Source organism: Cydia pomonella, chromosome 6 (assembly GCF_033807575.1).
Source record: "Cydia pomonella isolate Wapato2018A chromosome 6, ilCydPomo1, whole genome shotgun sequence".
Lineage (NCBI taxonomy): Eukaryota > Metazoa > Arthropoda > Insecta > Lepidoptera > Tortricidae > Cydia > Cydia pomonella.
Window position 1 is genome coordinate 4783165 of NC_084708.1, and position 23415 is coordinate 4806579.

The 23415-nt window shown below is 37.4% G+C and overlaps 2 protein-coding genes and 2 long non-coding RNA genes across 5 annotated transcripts in view; 3 read left to right on the forward strand and 1 right to left on the reverse strand.

The window, feature by feature from the left end:
* Positions 1-23415, reverse strand: part of LOC133518774 (syndecan) — a 521110-nt gene that overhangs the window by 221693 nt on the left and 276002 nt on the right. The gene's annotated exons all lie outside the window — the stretch shown is intronic.
* The window catches only part of LOC133518778 (uncharacterized), a 275753-nt gene that overhangs the window by 135481 nt on the left and 116857 nt on the right, over positions 1-23415 (forward strand). The window lies entirely within an intron of this gene.
* LOC133518758 (lipase 3-like) lies at positions 5464-9756 on the forward strand. Its single transcript, XM_061852441.1, has 5 exons — positions 5464-5594; positions 7253-7448; positions 7921-8297; positions 8576-8734; positions 9142-9756. Exons 1-5 carry the CDS (start codon positions 5493-5495, stop codon positions 9517-9519), a joined length of 1212 nt encoding a protein of 403 aa, XP_061708425.1. The 5' UTR covers positions 5464-5492; the 3' UTR covers positions 9520-9756.
* On the forward strand, positions 12722-16924 carry LOC133518759 (uncharacterized). The gene is made up of 3 exons (XR_009799523.1): positions 12722-13657; positions 14620-16078; positions 16331-16924. It is a non-coding gene; the product is annotated as an uncharacterized LOC133518759 (long non-coding RNA).

Genomic DNA, 23415 nt, shown 5'->3' on the forward strand with positions numbered 1-23415 from the left:
ATCTCAGTACTCGCTGAAGACGCTGGTGGATAGTCTAGGTTCCTTTTCCAATTTGAACTGGACTAATATGGATATACCTATATACCTATATGAAGGAAGTAATAACTAAAGCACTGGCTTCTTAACATTTTGATTATAAGGGACCACTCGGCATTATTTTTTCCAGGCATCACTGTTTGGAAACACCTACAACGGAAAATGACAAAGTGATGTTCTGTTTACAAATTCGCAGGTGTAGTCGCGCTGTAGGTGAAGGTGCAGTCCAGGGACCACCGGTTCAGAATCACTGGATTAAAGGTGAGCACGATAGTTTTTTGATGGACAAGCAAAACCAAGGAACCTTTTGCGCTCGGTCCTGGCCTCGTGGCTCAACAAAATGAATAATTCCTTACTGACTTTCTAACTATGAACTAAAAAATTATGCATCCGGAAATTAATATTCTTCACACATTGGCAACGCGATCTGCTTTTATTTGGCGTTTTAGAATTTGATTTTTCTATATCTTGGTATTTAGAGTCAGACCAAGCTAAGTTGGCAACGATTCTGATAGGCTAGACTGTGCAAGTGCAACGTCATAATTTCATAGAAGTTTGACGTTTAAAATAACGCACTCTTTGGGCTGTCAAAATCGCTGCCAACTTATCTTGGTCTGACTTTAATCCTTTGGACACCAGACGTTAAGTAGGTTTCATGGTTTATTTTGCCCTGATCGACACGAAAGTTTATGTACGAAGATATATGTATAGCGAACACTGTGAACAAAGCTTTCATGCTATGATGTAAGGTTCATATAGGTACGCCTGTGCCAATCATGTTGACGTATTTGTGATGTTTTTGATTTTGACACACGCCACACGTAACCCACACTTTTCAAATTGTCACCAAACAATTTTTTTTTGTTATTTCATTAGTATCTGTAGAAATATATTTTTTTAAGGCGAAGGCTTAATGTTTATTCCTATTATTCGCATTATGCAACGTTATAGGTAAGTACCTGAAATTGAAACTAGGACACACAATTCCACGTTCTGTTTATGCACACATGTTGTGATATAAGACATATCCTTTCCAAACATTAATCTTCCGTATCTTGAGAGCACCGTACGTTGGAGATGAGACGATAAGTAAATATCAATACTCTTAGATTTCTTATACATAAACAAGGTAAACAAAGCGATGTTGTATGTGTTTGTACGTTATTGTTACTATCGAAAGTGCAAATATGATGATCTTAATACTTTTACCATCTATTCTAATTAAAATGTGTTTATTACTATTAATTTTTAGCAAAGATTAAGCTAAAATGTATTGCTTACTTACTTAGTAAAAAGTTTTTTATATTTCCCATGCCAACTATAATAGTTCTTAGTGCGACGGTCACGACCCCTCACTTTTTGCTGGTTTCCCTAATTCTTGAAAGGATTAGGAACATTTTTTTTAAATAACACAAAAAAATATAAAGAAAAAAAAAACAAATTCTATATTATCAAAAGATCTTAATATATCCTTCTTAAATCAGACCATATATTTTTCTTCTTAGTTCGTCTATAAACCGTAGCAAAATACGCCATACCGCAAAACAGCGTCACACAGGAGAGAAAGAAACAATCATTCACTGCTGTCATCAGAGTACTTAGAGCTACGTAGACCACCATAATAATGATGTGGAACGTCAAATACCATTTGTGGACCTTGAAGATAGGAGAGTGTCTCTTGGCGAAGGTGATGGCCAGAACTGATGCTGCCACGACCAGTTGAAGGTATAGGATTGCCAGTATAGCCTCTATGATGTATCTTGTTATAGTCTCTGTGGTCTCGTAATTTGTGTAATCTATAATAAAAAAACATGATTATCGTATATACAAGGTGAAATTATTATGTTTGACCATACGCTGAGGAATGGATACTGGATATGTAGGTCATACTAAACAACTTTTACTATGGGGCCAACTCCGAAATCTCCGGTCAAATCCGCTGGCGACGCCCATGCTGTCGTTCCAGGTGAGCTGGAGTACTTAACTCTAGGAGCTCTGCTGGTGATCGAGACTCTTGGTGTGAGCTCATGAAGGCCTGTACTTCGAATGTACCATAAGGTACCATAGGACAACAACCACTGACCCAACTCCGTAGACATGACGAGCAGTAACGCTGTGAACATCACCATAGGAAACACGGCAGAAAACGCAACCCAGTAGAAAGATCGTTTCAACGCCACACAATATTGACATGTTATTTCCGAAGAATCCTCTATAAAAATCGCCATAGCAAAATATTTGTATAACACTGACAGATGACAATTACCTTTTTTAATGACGCCGTTGTCTCTGCCTTGGCAACTTTTTTTGACTAATAAAGCCATAATGAAGCTCATTAACATGGAATTGGGCCGGTCGTTGCATATTCATTTTTAAACAAATTAGCGATATTCATTCGTTCTTTTGAATATCGGATATTAATTAAAAATTTGTATTGGTGTTGGGGAATTATGGAGTTGTATAGTTACTGAAAAATATTATGAAACGGATCAAGTAAGTTCTAAATGATATATGTTTTTTAGTCAGTTGAAGGACCTTTGGTTTTTAATTTTAGCCATGTATGTTTTATGCAGGGATCGGAAACCGGTATTTTTTGTATGGGAACGAAAACGGTATTTTTTCGTTCTTTGTTAATTATTTCATTTCTAATTGGGCAATCTAATAATACGAAGTCGTTACCTAAAAACACAACCAAGTCCTATATTTGGAGTATAAAATAAACCGAAATATATGTTTATTTCAAAGTTTTTCCAAAAAACCGGTTCCGATCCCTGGTTTTATGTTCGTATTATTTCACTTTATACATGTAGGTACATAGGTCATGAAGCATGAACATAGGTACTATAAAGAGAAGTAAGAAAAAGTCCGTAGTCGAATTAAATGTTCCAAATAAAATATATTGAAGAAAAAATTTCGAAGTCCTCCAGTGGTGAAGGCCGGATTCGAATTGAATTGGCGCCAATCTCATCAAGCGTCCACACATACACAATTTGATGACCAATTTTAGATTTATGGTTATATTCGAGCGCTCTAAATTAAAAATATGCGTCTAGAGCGCTTTCAGTGCTATGTCTTACAAAGAATTTTCTTCGTGTAGGTAGTATGTAGATCTTTCTCACTTAATACTGGTCAGGTATTACTTGCAGCACTGAAACAGATTAAAAAACAACAGTATCAATTAAAGCGCCAACGCAAAGTGAAAGCCGAAATGTTCGCGAACTATTCGATCAACTGCCGCCGGGTGACCGCCGGTCGGCGGTGGCGGTTACATAGGGCTGCTAGGAATTATACTGAATACCGATTCCGTGTCGTTTCTCATCATTCACTATTTTAATTCTCATCGAACAGGGATAGTAAGGTATTACGACATTACTCAACAGATTAGAACAAGGTAATAGCAAGTAAAGCGCCAAGTTAAAACCAAAACGTCCGCGAACTATTCGATCAACTGTCGGGTTACCGCCGGTCGGCGGTGGCGGTTACATAGGACTGCGAGGAATTGTGCTGAATTCCAATTCCATGTAATATGTCTCCGTAATACACTATTTGCATTAAAATGGTGTTAGAATATCTTAAAGGAAGGTTGGCGTGTCAAGATCATTTTAATGTAAAACTTGAGTTACTACAATAAGTAAATAGATGGAAAGGCAACTCTATGACCAAAAAACTCCAGGAGGTCTAGCAAAGATGACCATCGTACCTATTAGAAAATAATTTTAGAATTGAATTAATCTGGATTTCAACATCAAGGGATTATTGAAAATGAAAAAGCTGATATTGAGGCTAAAAACGCTATGATATGAACATTTAAGTGTCAAACCAAGACGGTCTTAGAAAAATCAAATGAGTGTTCGTAAGCGACTCTAGCAGAATACTCCAAAACACGCAGATCACATAATATCCGGGTTTTAGAACAATCGAATATCCGGATTTATGTACAATCGATACCGCTATATGATGTACACAGTCGTAAAGTTTATTTTATAGGTATAGATCGTGTCATTCACGACGACGCGTGCCTTGACTCGTAATGTGATGTTATTAAAGGTTAGATTTGAAAAATCTGTGCGTCATCGTGGATGACACGAACTATAGGGACAGTGATGGTAGAAAGCTTGTTAGGACACATTTCGTTTAAATAAGCCCATGTATTGTAAGTTTTTTTTTATGATATAGGAGGCAAACGAGTAGATGAATCGCCTGATGGGAATTACCGTCGCCCATGGACACCAGCGGCACCAGAGAGTTTGCGAGAGCGATGCCGGACTTAAAGATAGGAATACGCTCTTTTCTTGAAAGTTCATTCCACAGTAGTTGTGCGAGGCAGGAAGTACGGGAATTGTCCACGTCCAGTACATATTTCGAAAAACTATTCATGATGATTATTAAGTAATGTCACACGACTCACACATAGGCATTTTTAAAATTGAAAAACACAGTGATTAGTTATAGATAGTTAGATATAGATATCTAATCGAACTCATCATTGGAGATTCAATTTGAAGATAACTATAATCCACTAAATAATCAGCAGACTAGAGAGCAGATACTACAGGACATAAATTTCTTTACAGATAGTGAGTTCCTATATCGATAAACTAAATTATCGATACTTTTCTCCAATACTAATGATCGCCCCCAGCTTGGTTATTCGTAGGTAACATTTCGAGGTCGATGACAAAATTGATAAGTTTACACAAAACATATTTTACATGATTACTAGATGAGAAAGAATTATGATGAGTGAAGTCTCAAAAATCCTTTTAAAATAAAGCGGGGAGTTTAGTTATTATTTTAATACTTTCAATAAAATTATATTAAAAAATACGGAGCGATCATTAATTAGTATTAGGGAACGAACATGGGAAATCGGAAAAAGAAGATTAAAAGGGACATCGGTCAAAATAGAACAACAAAGACGAATATAAATAATAATAATATAAAGAATGAAATACACATAGGATTCCAATATAATTCTGCACGTAAGTACCTCCAGGCTCATATCTTTTAAAGCTGGTATTAATTTCTTTAAAACCCCGACGACTTCGCAAAGCATCCCATCAATTTTATTCTCCTATCGTCAAAGTGTCACCACACCTACAGAATAGCAAAGCAGAAGATCAGAGGACTCAAAAGTTTTACCGTATTGTGCCCCAAACGTGATAAAATTAAATTCTCCTTGAAGTAAAGATCAGTAGAGCCAGAATAACACTACCAGAAAAGGTGCAATAATAAAGAAGTTTCAAGACTTCCTTTAACATAGTGTCCCTGTCAAGACAATTAAATGCGTTCTCTACCCCACCTTGACATTGATTGTTATTACCTAAAACAGCCTTTATTGATTAAGATAAAGATCTTCAATATATCTATTAAAGATCTTGCTATGATAATTTCATAAGATAAAGCCTAAATAAATACATTTGATTAAAAACAAGCGTAGCCAGTTTGCACGGCGAATGTATACAAAGATGGAGGCGCGAGTTCTGGTCGTGGTGTTGGCTGCGGTGTTTTCGGTGTCTGCCCAGACTGATGTCGGGGAGAAGAGGAATATTAGACTTGTAAGTCCAGTGCTGTTCAATATAAGTGGTTGTTTTAATGCCTTTTACATTTATATTACTGAGGTCCAACAGCTATCAAAGAAAAATTGGTAGTCAATGAATAAAAGATGGAAAGCCAATTACAGGATCACACTAGCTACAGATTATTACATTCAAGTTAAACTTTACTACAATTAATACAATAAATATGACCGACCGGTTTGGCCTAGTGGGTAGTGACCCTGCCTACGAAGCTGATGGTCCCGGGTTCAAATCCTGGTAAGGGCATTTGTTCGTGTGATGAGCATGGATATTTGTTCCTGAGTCATGGGTGTTTTCTATGTATTTAAGTATTTATACATATTTATGTATTATATATATCGTTGTCTAAGTACCCTCAACACAAGCCTTATTGAGCTTACTGTGGGACTTAGTCAATTTGTGTAATAATGTCCTATAAATATTTATTTTTATTTTATTTTTTATATGAAGGAGATACCAGAAATGTCAACTTTGAAAAACCCCTACAATCTGAAATACAATCAAAAAAATTGTTCTTTTGTTCCTTGCGTGCTAGATATGTTAAATATTCGACAAGAGTGTGGAAGATCATAATCATAATAAATTGATTGCTTGTATGGGGTTTACAAGATTTTAAAGTATTTACATGTTCCAGCATAAACCCCGTTGGGGCAAGAAATATAGACTTATTCTAGGACTTAAAAACTATCACACACTAAATAACAATAAACATTAATTATATTAATTTAGAATTTAGTTACAACTAAGATTGTAGTTTGTTATAGAATATTGATTCTTTCTCTATTTATGTTTAAGTTCGTGTGAGATGATGTATGTAAGTGAGATTTATCGGTATCACAACTTGGTTTATGGGGGTTTTCAGGAAAAAAGTAAACAGTTCACGTTTACTTTTTTGAAAAACCAACATATTTGGGTTATTTCGACTCAAAATTGCGAGAACTATTGATAGGCTATTGAGAGAAACAAAAAAGTATCAGTAGTTTTCAACGAGGGGGTTTAGGGTCGGCAACGCGCATGTAACTCCTCTGGATTTGCAGGCGTACATAGGCTACGGACACTGCTTACCATCAGGCGGGTCGTATGCTTGATTGCCACCGACGTAGTATAAAAAAAAAAAAATTGGATGTCAGTTTTGTGATGGTCCATACTAAATGTATGTGAAAATGCGTCACGAAACTGTTCTTTTATGGGACACTTTTTTCCTTTTTAAATCGTAATTTGTCGTGGTTCCCGGTAGAAATAACCCAAAAGGTGATGGTTTTTGGAAAAAAAAGTAAATGATACACTTTTTAAGTGAATATACCCTTAAATCTGATTTCTGCGAAATTCCTGTATCCTTCCTATTTTAGCATTGTGTCTGCCTGATGACATTGTGCCAATTTATTAGTTACATTACAGTCTTCCGACAGACATTCAACCCGTACATTTTACTAGTCAGGTCAGCAAATCGAAAATGCATGCAATGCAACGCAGCACGGCATGAGATTTAGCGGTCAAATTTTACTGATTATCTGAACTCTATCTGTTATTCTGATGTTGCTAGACCCACTTTTACGCCTTTTGTGAATCTCTTGCTATCAAAATTCAGTTTTCTTGTACTAAATTCAATAACTCCAACATCAACTTCCTCTATACAGATCGACAGAATCAAATCGCAAGGTTATCCCGCCGAGCTCCATCAGGTGACCACAAATGACGGCTATGTTCTGAGCTTGCACCGCATACCCCATGGTAGGGACGCGTCTCCAGGACCAAGGCCCGTTGTTTTTGTGATGCATGGTCTCATGAGCGCCTCTAGCCATTTCGTGTATCTGGGCCCTGAATATGCCATTGGTAAGTGCCCCAATAAAAATACTGTGATAGTAGACCACAAATAGCGACAGCAATAGCGAGTTAGGGTCGGCAACGCGCATGTAGCGCCTCTGGAGTTGCAGGCGTACATAGGCTATGGAGACTGCTTACCATCAAGCGGGCCGTATGCTTGTTTGCCACCGACGTAGTATAAAAAAAAATCAAGATGGCGCCAGTAAATTTCAAGGTATACTTATTCCTCTGGAACCAATAGCTTAGTAAAGGATGGAATTGGAACACTAGTTTCAGGCGTTAATTACGTCAATCGGATTGGTCTATTTGTAAAGTCACGCTCTTGCAATATAGTTAAAGAAAACTCTAAAAACAGAGTCCTAAGAACGGATGAGTTGTCTTTAAGTGCCACATTTTGTGCAGTTCATTTTATCATTTAAAAGTACCTAACTTCTTAAATGATCAACAATTTTATGAATGTATATATGAAATGGTATTCCAGCATACAACCTAGCTGACGCCGGATACGACGTGTGGATGGGCAACCAGCGCGGCAACATATATTCTCGCCAACACGTCTCCCTCAACCCCAACGACTCCAAAGAGAAATTGGAATTCTTCGACTACAGCTGGGAAGACGTCGGTACTATCGACCTCCCAGCGATGATAGACTATGCACTTGCGTTCACCGGGCAGGAGAAGTTGCACTACATCGGGCACTCCCAGGGAGGAACAGTCTTCTTAGTCCTAGCTTCGATGAACCCTGAGTATAGTAATAAGAAGATCGCGAGTGCTCATCTGTTGGCCGGTGTTGGTTATATGGAGAATTTCCCCTTTGCACCTTTGAGGAGGCTCTCTGAATTTGGAAGCATTCTATACGTGAGTATTTCTGTTAAAAACTTATAAGCAAAAACGCGCTAGCTACTGGTGGGTTTAATATATACACTATTAAAATGGATATAAACTGCCCGATAAGGTTAAAAACAAAAGAGGCTGCGTGACGACACTAATGTGAAAGCAAAATACGCATAAAGCCAGTCACAGACGGAGCGATAATACATATATATATTAATGTACCGTAAGATACCGACAGATGTCATATAGTATAGCTAAGCACCACACGAAGAAAATTATTTAAATAATTAATTATTTTGCAGACTTTGGGTAATCGCCTGGGAATAGTGGAAATATCGTTCGACGCTTTACGACGGCCCGAGGCCCAGCAGACAATCGAACAAAATGGACTTGTCGATTACTGCGCTGGAGATGAGGAGTACAAGGCGTTCTGTGAAACGATCGGAGTACCCTATTTAATGGTGGGTTTTCTTTTTTAAATGTTTACTGGTTGGATTTTGTATGATACCTATAAATCCATCTTTGAATTTACCGATAAGTACGTCTTTTTGCCAACTTTTGCACTTACTTGGTAATTAAATAAAGAGATCTACGCTCTCCAACCCCTTGATATTTGTTTAAAGCTTTTTACGCCGGAAAAACTCTTAATACATCTTTAAAACTTAAAATATAAGTGAATGCAGATATCATTAAAAGGGTTTACATATACCCAATTACATAAGCAACCGAAAAAACTCTTTGATAAAATTTATTATGGAGGCGGTACTGTCTGCAGTATTTCTTCCTGATTACTCCCTCGCAACCGCTCCAATGCCGAAGATTTCATCCCGATAAGGAAAGGCGTTAAAAGTTATATTTTTAATTTCAGGGTGACCGTCTAAGCTTAGCCGACATTCCTGACATGGGCGGTTCATCGCTCAAGCAGTTAGCCCACTTCGCCCAAAACATCAAAGATGGATTATTCAGACGTTGGGACTACGGTCCGTTGACCAACCTTCGAGTGTACAGAACCCTCACCCCACCATCATTTGATCTCAGCAAAATCACCGTGGATGTAACCATGCACTATTCACTTAGGGATATCCTCGTACATGAGACAGACGTTCTAGCAATGGCAGCTGTGATGCCCAACACAAAAGTCAGAAAAATCGAGAGAGATACGTTTAGACATGAAGAATATATTTTCGCAAAAGACTCTAAGGAATTGGTGAACGATTACATAATTGAAGCATTAAACCAGTTTTGAATGTCATCTCATTCAATCTGTTACTATTTTTGGTCTTGTCAAGAGCTGTTATTATATGACTGACATGTAAGTTAATACTGCAACACGTTGTTTATTTTTTGTTAATGTTGCATTAAATTATATGAAATGTCATGTGTAATATTATTTATAAAAGCAGGTGTTAGTTATCAATCCATCATATCTAATCAACATCAAATAGGAATACAACGCAATTCATAAACGGTCAGACTAATAGGTGTCGCGGGAAACCACAGGGCTCCTGCTTTGCCTGGCGGTGCAAAGGGGCAACGCTGCCAGCATCCTAGGGAACATTCCAGAAGCGGGTAGCTTTGGGCAGGTATTTTATATTTAGTTTTGATGTATAAGTGTTGTATAAAAATAGGTATTTGTCATGTGTAAAAATTCTTATAAATAAAGTTTCTTCCCCAAATAGGGATCAATATTTTATACGACATAAAAACCATTCATATGTGTGTGGTGGTCAAAAATAGGGACATAAAAAACCTCATTTCACTATAGAGTCAAAAATTTCATTCTCGAAAAAAAAATTCAAATAGATAATTAAAAAATCGGTCAGGATCCTCATCATACACAGACAAGAGGTAAATACCCGATTTAACATGTTGTAGATACAATGTGTATCGCTTAATGCCTCGCTCGGGCCATTACCAACTCATCATGACTAAGTGGCATGCATGCATCCATCTGCTACGTGCATTTATCAAGTTGCATGCCCGCTTTAAATAACGTCGTAAGCCCCAAAGTTTTGCTATGGATATAAGACGTTTTAGGTGAGCAGGAAGTGTATCTGCTTCATCAATTTCGCCGGCTTACCACGCCAGCATATCCATGTGTTTGTGAGGATATAGCGATGACATGTACTGACGTGAATTATTGTGAAAATACTGTTTCAGAGAATGTGAATTTCATAATATCAAAAATAACCATAGAATGAAGCAGGACTAGTGGCCGGTTCAGTCATTACCTGTAACAAAAATAATGATATGTTAAATTTTGCGATGGTATAAATGTGGCTTTCCATCAGATAAGGACCCTTCTATCTCTTCGCAAACATTTCAAAATAAGGGCAGAGGTAAAGTATTAGTTCATACACCACTTCGTTTAAAAAAAAACAACACTTTCGCATTACCGCCTTCACAAAAATTAGCTTTCTACGTTTACACACCTTGTCAATTCAACGCTTAAGGTTTAATTTAAATTCCACAAAACATACACCCATTTAAAAATACGCCCCACAATTGATCACGCCGACGGCTCAAGCCGCGCGAACATTTTTCTCGCAAACTACAAGCGTGTTCTATCGACACCCCGTCAAACGAACTTGGAACGTTCGACCATCATTCTTAACTCAACTTTTAAAAAGATAAGTTAAAAAGTGCTATTGAGACGAGGTGAGAATTTTCTGCTTCGTTTCTGAAACTAGCTCAGATCTTTTCAAGCGGAGCGGGATTGCAGAAACTACGAGTATTCAGAAGACAAATACCAAATACTCAAAGAAAGTTTACGTATATTAAGGTATTGTCGCGTTTCACATTGTCAGATTACACGGTATAGTTAACAGGTCACGCACGACGAGTTCCGAGAAAATTAAATCTTTTTGCCCTCCACGCCCCCAAGTCAAGTCAGGGTGCCTAGCCAAGTAGCCACGGTGACAATCGTATGTGATAGGATAACGAAACTACTCTTTGTGTCTCTCTATAGTGTATAGCAATCAGTCAGATACATAATGTATACTCTCATTTCTTTATTAATTTTATTTTTCTTTTCCTTTCGTAAGAATTCGATATGTTTTCTGAAAGAGCTACGTATTTGTACGATTTGATGATATGTATATAAATAGTTTTAATCAAATTTCTATGAAGTAAAGTAGCTACTAAGCTACTATATGTCATTGAATGATTTCTATACTCTAAATTGTATTTTTTTCTTATTTAATGCATGTTAATTATAAAATGTAATGTTTTGAAAATATGTGTCCCGCCGAGTTTCTTGCCGGTCCATATCGGGATATGCTCCTCCAATTGAGGGGGGAGTTAAATCTTCTCGGGTCACAGGTGTAGGGTTAGAGCCACTGTAGCTTTATTTGACGTTCATAAGCGCATTGTAATATGCCAACTTGAATAATAGACTATCTTTTCATCACACTTGCTCGAAAAAGTTCTTATTTCACTGAAGGATAAAGGCCTATTTTGTTCCCGCGGGAGTTATGGATTGTGAAAAAAAAAGCTATAATTCCCTGGGGCGTTATATATATATTTTTTAATTATGACACTTTTTCATACAAACCAAGTAGCATAAATGAGTTTTACTATTAAAATACTGACGTTTATAATTTAATAATTTGTTTATGTTTAAAATTAAATAATTCGATTAATTTAACAGCCGTTTAAAATATTTTTACTTAATTATTAATCGTGGCCGAATGCCGGATAGGTCTGTGCCCTCGATGCTAACTTGTCAAGAAATTACAAAATGGCGGACGAATGTTTGATATGTCACCGTATTTAAGAATTATTTCGTTTAAATTTTAGTTTTTTCTTCGCAAGTGTGATGAAAAACATTGTGTATAACTCCGGTGGTAAGAATATTGCAGACTCACCCTCGTATCCAAAATTTCACTTACCCCCCTCGTTGCACAATGTACTATTATCTTATCTTTATTAGTGCGACCTCATTATTGCGACAATGACCGTTGCGTTTCGTTCGCTACGGAGCGTTGACGATGGGCATGTTGGCTACACACCCAGGTGTTCGGCTGTAGCACAAAGTTACCTAACCGTCCTGCTTGCTCAGCCCTAGAATCCTCGGACCCAACGCGAACTTAAAGTTGATAGATCTGATTCTGATACTTCTGATGCATGCATTTTGTGATTGTGACAATTATGACTCTACAAATGACCGCAGTCTCCATATCAGAATAATTGATTTCTTTGTTTGATTACAAAAGGTTAATGAAATCATAATTAGCTCCTAAAGTGGAAAAAAATCATTATCTAGCGAGCGAACCAGTGAGTGTCAGAACCACCGGTTCTGCAAACAGTACCATTATACGTTGATATGCATTCAAGATTCGCATAACAAACATTGATTTATTTTTTGTTACATATCCAACCGGCATAAAGTATCACTTAATAATGTCCTTTGGCTGTTTTAATATTTTTTTTATCAGCTTATTGTTTTAAGCACAAGTAATTTTTTAAACAACTGAAGATCTGTATAATTTCGCAACCTATTTGTAGAATTATGCATAACTATGGTAAAAGAAGACATGTTAATATAGAGAAGCTGGACTGTAAAAAAAGTGTATTCAGCATGCGAATTGTACTATTTCTTTGTCTTCTCTTCACGTCTACTACCCAAGATCTGGTAAGTAACACTGACGGAAGAAGCCCTTTTAGCGATTACAAAAGGTAGGGATTTTTTAATGATATAGGAGGCAAACCTGATGCTATAATTAAAATTAAAATCATTTATTTCAGACCGATAAGATCCATAATTTTGTTAGTAACAGAAAAAAAGAACTTTTACTTACATCTTACGTTAGTACCAATTATCTTACATAGCTAAGCGATAACCGTCAGCCATAGACACCCACAACACCAGAGGGGTTGTAAGTGCGTTGTCGGCCTGCTTAGATTTTCAAGACGCTCTTTTCCTGAAGGTTTGAAGGTTGTATCGGTCCGGAAATACCGCAGGCAAGTTTAGCTGTGTGAGGCAGGAGTTTTCTGGAGAAACGCATAGTTGAGGACTGCCAACCATCTAAGTGGTTAAGATGGAAATGTTGTTACATAGGGCAATTGCGGAAAGAAGCGGCAGAGATTAATAATGCGGCGAGCATGATCGGCGCTTTTGCACCTAGAAAGTCGCGAGGAATTCAAAGTTTTAATGATTTATGAATTATTGTATGTCTAGGTAGAAGACACAATTGCCGCAGGATACAGCCTGCAGAACCATAAGGTGATCACAGAAGATGGTTATATTCTAACCATGCACCGTATACCGTTTAACAACCGAGAGCACATGTCTGAAGTGAAGCAAATGCCGGCTATTCTTCTCATGCACGGGATTATGGGAACTTCAGCAGACTTTATCAATCAAGGTCCGAAAAGTAAACTAGGTGGGTTTTCTTTCTCTTTATCCTATTCCCGCATCCCAAAAAAACAAATAGCATGTAACGGACTTAAATTGTTATTCTAAGGTTAGACTTATTTACAAAAGTTAAAAGCGTCGAGTCTATCCTTCTCCTTTGTCGCGTTTGTCTAGTCTTAAACCTTCTAGCATTGCCCGTATCGTTTAAGTTTTTTTTTTTTTTTTTTATACTACGTCGGTGGCAAACAAGCATACGGCCTGCCTGATGGTAAGCAGTATCCGTAGCCTATGTACGCCTGCAAGTCCAGAGGAGTTACATGCGCGTTGCCGACCCTAACCCCCTCCCACCCTCGTTGAGCTCTGGCAACCTTACTCACCGGCAGGAACACAACACTATGAGTAGGGTCTAGTGTTATTTGGCTGCGATTTTCTGTAAGGTGGAGGTACTTCCCCAGTTGGGCTCTGCTCTAGATCTGGAATGACATCCGCTGTGCTGTGCCCTACCACACAGAGCGAGATGACATTCACAATGCCCATACCTCTCTTGTGGACGTAGTTTAAGGACATACCCGGGTCCAAAGTAAACTTATGTTTACCAGGGTATACCTAGCATTACCCAAGCCTTTTGCGTGAAATCAATTTTAATTTCTATTCGGTGTTTACGATATACATCTAGGTCTAGTGTTGGGTAGACCTAGATGTGTACGAGTAAACGCCGAATATAGATTACTGTTGTTTAAATTTTTGGACTTTACCCAAAAGGCTTGGGTAATACTAGTTATATCAGGGTAAACTTGAGTTTAAATGAACCAACTAACATTACCCGTAACGTAACAGATACAATATACTTTGAGGTGAAGTACGATCCGATCCGGATAGTGACCTATATTGATATATGTATAGAGTATTTCAGTCAAAAGTAAAAATTCAAGAACTTGCCCTTGAAAGATTTGAAACTTGTAAAATTCTAATGTATCGTTTTTATTACAGCATTCGCTTTATCCGACGCAGGCTTGGACGTTTGGTTGGGTAATGCTCGGGGCAATCCTTTTTCCCGAGCTCACGAAACCCTTAACCCTGACAAGGACCCTATCGACTTCTTCAACTTCAGCTGGGAGGAGATTGCCATTTTCGACATCCGCGCTATGGTTGACTACATCATTTCTACTACTGGCGAATCACAGTTACGATTTATAGGTAAAATGTGCAAACTGAGTGAACGCTCCAGCGGGGCGCGTTTATAACAAACCAATGGAAACATATGCGAGCGGCCTCACTGCACGCTGCATAAATCAATTTGACGCTTGGCACCACGCTGCTTATGCCGCCAAACGCTCTGCTAAACGCTTGCCACTCAGCACGTATATCTGCGATGGATTATTGATTAATACTATATGTGTATGAATGATGATTGAACACTTTAAGCCACCAACCAAGAGCTTGAATGGGAAAGATTCTTAGTGGTTCTTTCCTCTTCGCCAACAACACATACATTCTAATTTCACGTGGAAACGGTTGTGAATATGATGCGAACTGTTAAGTAACTTTACTAGAAGTCCGTTCCATCAGACATATATTCACTAAATAAACGGACTCTTTCTCTTAATGAACCTTTAGCGAATGACGTAGTCAGTATTGTGGTCAACCATCCTTGTGAATTTTTTGTCTTTTTTTACCATAGGAGACTCTCAAGGCGGGACTTCTTTCTTAATCCTAAACCATTTGAAGCGCGAGTACAATAAGAAATTCCAGATGGCACAACTTCTAGATCCCGTTGGGTATACGAAATTCTTCGCTTCGTCAGAGTTGAAAGCAATAGCAACTATAATTGATTCTCTATATGTAAGTATTATTTTTCAATTAAATGCTATTGTGCTATGTGTTCTGTAGCATTAGATTAATAAGACTGTTAGCTTAACAGTCCTGACGCAAAACACTTTTTCGTATAATTTCATTTTGACGCTTGAAGATGTCTTTACATTTCATAGTACCTATGTATTAGTATTTTCTCTGACAGTGGGGGCCCTTCTATTATGTCTTAAAATTTAACGTGTTATTGATCTCTGTTTTATTGTAATAATTATTTATTTCAAGATTATTGTAATAAAATAGGTACTTGCATTGTATTTTTAATGTCACCAAGTAAGTATTGACTTGTGAGAAAACCCTACTTATAGATTTTTATTAAATCGAGAGCAATTGTCAACTAATAGAGCTACCTACATAGACTGGTCAACCGCCTGTAATACGAACACAAACAGACACCAAGCGCTATGTTTTTTTATATGATCATTGTATTTTTCTAGTCATTTCTATATTTGTAAAGAAATTTCTTTTTTTTTAGAACTTAGCACAAGTATCGGGTATAGGAGAGATATCTACTTTGAATATGCCTCAAAATTTAACACATGTAAAGGTCACTCACCAAGTTGCAGTGCAGAGTATTGTGGTAATTACACACATACTATTATTTACAAAGATTGAACACTTATTTATGAAAAAACTCTTTGAATTGCTGCTGCACTGTCTCTACTGCTCCAGTCGAGGATCCACGAAAACGGATCGAAAGAGTGTGTGTGAGATTCGACTAAATAATAAAATGAGCAGCCCATTAAAAATAATTATATTGGGTTTTAGTCTAAGGAGTTTTACAGTTAAATTATTCGAACACTTGCATAACAAGATATTTTTTGTATTTCAGTCGTACATCGCAAGCTTGGGCGGCTTTACATCCATAGGAACTTCTCTCAAACAACTTGTTCACTACGCTCAGAATATCAGAGATCAGTCCTTCCGTCGTTGGGACTATGGCCAGAGCATTAACTACAAAATCTATGGAACCCCCTCCCCTCCATCATATAACTTAAGTCATGTTACCGTTTACACTATATTGTATTATAGGAAAAATAATAAATTTTTAGACGAAAAGGATGTCCACGCTATGGCTAGAGACATGCCGAACGCGAAAGCTATCGGAAAGTCAAACGAATTTTCTTATTCAGATTTAATAGATATTACTAGAACAAAAGGACTTTAAGAATAGCCTATTTACTCGCTCGCATACGTGTAAAGATAACAATACTCCAGAATATTACGTCTTAATAATATGTACCACCAATATAATAATTCATATGTACTTATGTAACATTTAATCTCTATTAGTTGGCAATCAATCCAAGCCGAATTATCGGCAATTATCGCAAAATCAAAATATATAAATAAATGTATAAATTATCAAAAGGAGATTAAAAGATAATTACACTGAAATTCCAACATCTCTAAACTTATAAGTAAATACCTTAGGGGGTATTCATTAATCACGTCAGACTATGTAAGGGGGAGGGGGGGGGGACTATGTAAGGGGGAATATCTCGAATGATCACCAAGGGGGGGGGGGGGTGTCTAGCGAAATATGTCGTAATTTTTGGACCAAGAAAATTTGAAAATTGGACCAAGTCTAAAGTAAGTTTAGCCTTTTAGCGGCATTTTACGTTAAGAATTTGTTGAGTGAAAATCGTCTTTACGTATAAACGCTGTACAATTTTAAATAGCTATTCCAAAAAACCTTAGGACGATCAGGTGTACCTAAGTCTGGATAGCACACATCTACCTACAAACCAACCAGTTTGACCAAACGATGAAGTGTTTACAGGTGATTACATTAATTTCATATATTAACATGAAGCGGGAATATTTCACAAATGCTTTTGGGAATATTTCCAAATGTTATGTTAATGTGAATATGAATAAATGAATGAATGAATATTTTTATTTCATGTAACACATATGTGTCCATACATATTTTTATTAGTAGAACTTACAAACTAAGGGGTTAGTAGGTACAGCAAACATTAATTTAAAATATGACAACACTGATGGGGGAATGCAATCTCTCACAGTGCGACAAGTAGGGACAGTCAACCCTATCCGCTATCATTCGTAGGATGCTGTTGGGACTGCCACGCACCCGGGATGCTGCGCGTGCACGCATGGTAGTATAAAAACAGTCCGCGCGCGCCGTCGCGAACATACCCGATGCGCGACAGAAACGGGGCAGCCCCATCAGCACCCGGAACGCATTATTGTAATGGACCCTAAGGGCCCCGTATGCTCGTTGCGTATACTGCGCCCACAAATTGCTAGTGTAGAGGGAAGTGCAAAACGCCCTATACAGTGTGACCAACTTCTTTAGAGCACCTTGCAAATCTGCGGGCGATCATATTCGCCCGGACCGACAGGGCCCTTCGTTCCCTTTCCATATCCAGGTCGTCCTTCAGATCGGTCGCGAGCACATGGCCTAGGTACTTAAAATGGTCCACTCTATCTATAGGGGTACCATTGAGAACACGAATATGGAATAAAACACGAAGAAATCGAAGAATTACAGAACCTCTCTCTTCTCTCGAGCTCCCAGTCCACAGACTCAAAATAAAACTAAGATTCTTCGAACCCAGCTTTTTTTTGTAAAGCACGGCACGGCTCGGTAGCTCTGGCATGCCTAAGGGGCCTTGGTAATCGTCAGGGTACTTCGGTAGAGACTAGAGACAGAAACTAGCCAAAAATGTATGACGTGATTAATGGATGCCCCCTTGCACGCTGCACAATTCGGTCAACAGAAGCTACCATGAATTAACAGTCGAGAGGAAATGCGATCGACTTCACGCAGCCGCTAGCGTAAACGTCAAATGCCAACTCATGGTAGCCGTGCTTATGGCCTCTCCAAACGTCACCGATAATCGTAGTCGTATGCGATTTGCAATACATTGCGACATTTAAGCGACCGATGGAATTCGTTGCTCCGACTTAGCCGGCAATTATCTAAAATCACATACCATGTGTTGCATGGAAAGTTATCTTATTTAGTTCCTTATCAAGTAATTTGTCAACAAACTTCAGCTGACGCACCCTGATACAACAGGATATTTATAAATAAAAATAACATATCAATTAGCTTGCTTCATGGTTGCGTCACATGATTTCGATTGGAACTTGGAACATTCCCTATACAGGAGCCCGATTTTGAGTTTAACTTTTTGTATATTGATAATTATTAGATTAATTTAGACTAAATAACTTAATTAACATAATAATCAAAATGGAACAAAATAAAGTAAAAATAAACCTACATATGAAAAGTCCCTCAGGTCCGTCCCATGCGGAAGGGTGCCTATAAGCCTAGCTACATTCCCTCGCTGGATGGCAATGCCTAGTCTTTGGCCTAGGAATGAGTCACCGAAGTCTCATGTAGTCTTTTTTTAACTTCGGAAAAGGGTATAATATGAGTGTCGGACTTTTTGATAGGATACGATTATGGATATGATCTACCAAACTGTCAACAAAAAATGGCTTCCATTAAAATAATGATTTCGCTTATTCTAAAATTGTTCTCATAGAGCCTGACGTTGTTCGGTGCTTTTCATAAAGTGATAGCTGGACTTAACAGATAGGTAGTACATGGGTGTTGACTAAAGTGTATTAAACGAGTTTCAAGATTAGTTCTTAATTAGCTGCATACTTCCACGTTAGTTCACTGCATAATAAGTTATCAATATTACTCAATAAACAACATTAATGACTTTCTCGACATGACTTCGCTATTTTGAAGTTCAAGGGAAATCTACGCGATGGGAAATCATCGCGTAACTTCTTGAAGATCGCCACTGGTATATCTACATAATTCTAACAATAATAATAATAAGGGTAAGATGCAGAAGGCGGTGATCTTGGACACGGCGCGGATAGTCGGGCGGTTCCTCCCTCTTCAGCCCTGACCACCGGCACCTTGGGCCTGTGTTTATATGTATTTTGTATTGTTTTGTGTTTTTTATATTATCCAGCCTCTATATACCTACTGCAGGGCACATTCTCAGTCTCATGCGCGAGAGGGTTTGGTCTATATAGTCCCCACGCTTTCATACTAATAGGGGATTATTTCTGGTTCGGTTGCCACAAAATGAATGGAGGTAGTGTTGTCATCCCCTTTTTTGCCTGCATCTGCCTCAGGTGATCTGTGTTGTTCATTTGGTCGGGTCATCTACCGAATTCTGTCTTATTCTATATTCATAAAGAATTATCACGATGTACTTACACACCGCTTAGCGCTTAGCATAAAAACGTCCAACTTTTCTCAGGCAAATCACTTTAATGCTTACCTGAAATTAAAGAGAATACTCACATTAATAAAGTTACTTAATTTCTTATTTTGTGTTTTTATGCTACAGATCATGCTGGAAGTATGTCACAAAACCAGGAGGACTAGTCAAGTTGACAATTGTACAACGACAAACGCCAAATATATTGGAATGACAGATCGTGACGTGACGAAAAGTCACCTAACTTTTTCCAACATTAAGTTTCGATTGGTGTTTTTTATCAACGATTGTCATCTTGGTCAGGCCCTCAGTACCCCTAGTGTAAATTTATTCGATATCGTGACGTGACGTACGTGTTTGCGTTAAGTCTCATTTTGTATGGGATTTTGAGTTTCCAAAACGGGACGTTTTGGTACCTCAAAATCCCATATGTGCCTTTGAAAAGATAAATGAAATGAAAAACAACATTCACAGTTAATTACACTAGACTTATATTGACCGGGATATGGACCGTGATTACCTTTTGTATTGTTATTTAGTTGCGTGGTTATGGCAGACCACAAATGCAAGGCTTAAAATAATCAGAAGCAAAATGAGAGAGAGAAGATAGAAACATGGTGACGTAACTATAAAAGAAGTAAAATACGAAAAAAATATTACGGTCTCGAAAAAAACATTCGGTCTCAGAGAGATATACAAAATATCCCAGCTAGGGGCTGATTGGCAAAATAAATGATTAGTTTTTAAGAAAAATAAGTAACTGGTGTTAAGCAAAGCAACAAATGTGTGAATTGCAAAAAAAAATACATAGTTAAGGAAGTTAATTGACTCCATTGTATCACGTGTAATACGACAATTAAGCAGAATCTATTTAAGTTACACGCATTAAAGTGTGCTGTGTGTGTGAACACTGAATACAATACAATAAAATTTACATGGTTAATTTTCGTAACACAATGGAATCAATTAACTTAAAACTAATTAGTGCTCCTTAACTATGCTCAGCTACGAATGTTTTTTTTGCAATTCACGCAAATATGTTTAAAGTCCGTCTATGCTAACCAGAGATCGGACAAATTTGCGTCATTGCTCGCAATAATGTGGACATGACTCCAAAATTAATCAAATATGTAATCATTTAATTAATTTCTTAATTGACTTAAATTTCTTAATTGACTTTGTTTAGTTTATCCCGATTTTGAGGTTATCGCCCACAACTTAGAACAGAAAATAAACTCTGAATTATACTGGAATAATAATATTCCTATAAAACTACTTAAGTTTGCCCCATTAACATCAGTGGAGTGCGAGCGGAGTTTTTCAGCACTTAAGTATATTTTTGATGTAAAAAGAAATAGACTGACGCAGAAAATTTAGAAAAAATACTGATTATTTTCTTTAATAAATCTATACTTTAACAAACTTTTGTATTTATTGACTAGGAATTAAAATTTAAGTCAAGTAAGAAATTAATTAAATGATTACATATTTGATTAATTTTGGAGTCATGTCCACATTATTGCGAGCAATGACGCAAATTTGTCCGATCTCTGATGCTAACTTAGCCTTGCTTGACTCGAATAGATCAAAGTACCTAAGGAACTAACGTCATATTTTCATAGTTTGACATTAATGAATACATTTCCAAACTTTGTCATTTATTTGTTTTCTTTTATCCTAATCTTATCCAAGCCAAATAAATGTATGATTTCCTTAAAGGTGCAGCAGAGATAATCACTTCACGCAGTAGTCTATGAGTAATGTATGTACACAATAACACATTATTATTATAAATGTTTAGATAATAATATATAACAGTTATTACGTGCCTATACTTCTATAGTTCTACTTCCTGAGTACATTGTGGAAGTGCCGCAGTCCAAAAGCTAATGTTTTTTTTTTTCATTGAATAACATTCGACGCCAGCTCTTGCAAAACTAACGTATAGATAGTATTAAATACTTGGCTTTGCCCGCAACTTAATCCGCATTAAACTGAACAAAGAATTGTAAAACAATATTATAAAGTATACCACATCCGTTCACAGCTAAAGTGGCTCCCTATTCGACTTCTTCGTAACTCTCACATTTTGACCCCTTTGTATTGCATTCTTTTCAACCCCGTAACTCTCCGCTATCTTAAGATCAGTATCAGTTTTCTGCTTGGGAGGCCACGATCTGATTGTTTCTGTCTTTTATTCTTCTTCAAAATTCCAATTTAAGGCCTAATTCAGTTAATGATTATATAATTTAATTTAGGACAGCAAACGCAAGGTAAATAATATAAAATTATCGATTTGCTTCGCGCGAAATATGTATAATGTAGAGTTTTATCTGCAACAGACGAACGAAATTGCCGCACAAATTTGAGAAAATATTGTTCGTTCACTAATGAACTTCTTCTGAATACATCTCATTTCATTTCGAATAAACCTTTTGTAGATTTCGGTATCCGTCGCAATCACTTTATTTTTTACGACCGAGAGACCGATTCAGCTTGTAATAATTTTGATCGTATTTGGATTCAACCTTGAAGAACACTCATGCTGATTAGCGCATTCGAAATGAAGTGAAACTTGTACGTGAGATGCACTACATGTACGTCTGTTAACTTGTGAAGTTGTGCCATCAATATGACCCTTTATATACTTAATCGAGCCCCAGATGGCGTATCGATAAACGATACGCATTCAAGACGAATGTGTAGTTATACAGTCCATAGGTGGCGCTGTAATCAATAATTAATTTAGGCTAGTGAATATAGATGTACTTCTTTTACTTTCCCAATATACTCGATACTAAGCACACGCTATTTGTTTCTGACTCTCTCAAGATCCTCCGACAATTTCGTTATCTGCCTCTCTATCACTCTTGCATATTCGAACGACATAGAGGCAGATAAAGAATTTTCTATTTTCGTGTTTCCCGGCAGGTCCAGAATCTGAATCGAACTACGAGAATTTATTATTATTACATAAATCCGATTCAATTTGCTTTCTTTTCTCAATATTTACCAATTGCTTACTGTTTATCTGTTTATACATTTCCCATTTTCATATCTGCTTCTGAAACAGATATATTTTTTCATCGACTGTTTGCCGAGTGGCCGATGGCGTGTCCGAGACAGCCGTAACGAGCCTATCGCCACGACTGAATGCAAGAAATGACTTAACTTGGGAGTGAAGTATAGTGACTTACACCATTATGTTTTTATACTACGTCGGTGGCAAACAAGCATACGGTATGCGGTATGTAAGTTGACTTGATCGTGCTGGTTAGTTTTAGATGTCTACTGACGTGAACTGTATTATAGGGACTTATGGCTAGCGCAATTGAGAGGATATAATGGCCTAATGGGCCTATTATAGCAGTATTAACTTTTGCCCGCGACTTCGTGTGTGTGGAATTAGTAAATTGGGTAGCTTTTTTTATCCAATCTGCTTCTTATCGATTCCCCATACGAACTTCTACCCCTCTTTCAACAAAGCATAAACATTCTTTATTTCTAAGGAAAAGTTATATGATAAAGGTCTTAAAGTCTTTTTTTAAGAAATTAGTTATTTCCTTTACGAACTTGTATCCCCCTTTTTATACCATCCCGCTTCTGTAGCGCATCAGGGATGTTTGCTGAAGCGCGCGTCGATTGCTTTTATACAACTATGCGCAAACGATGCACATCTCTGGTGCGCCGGGTG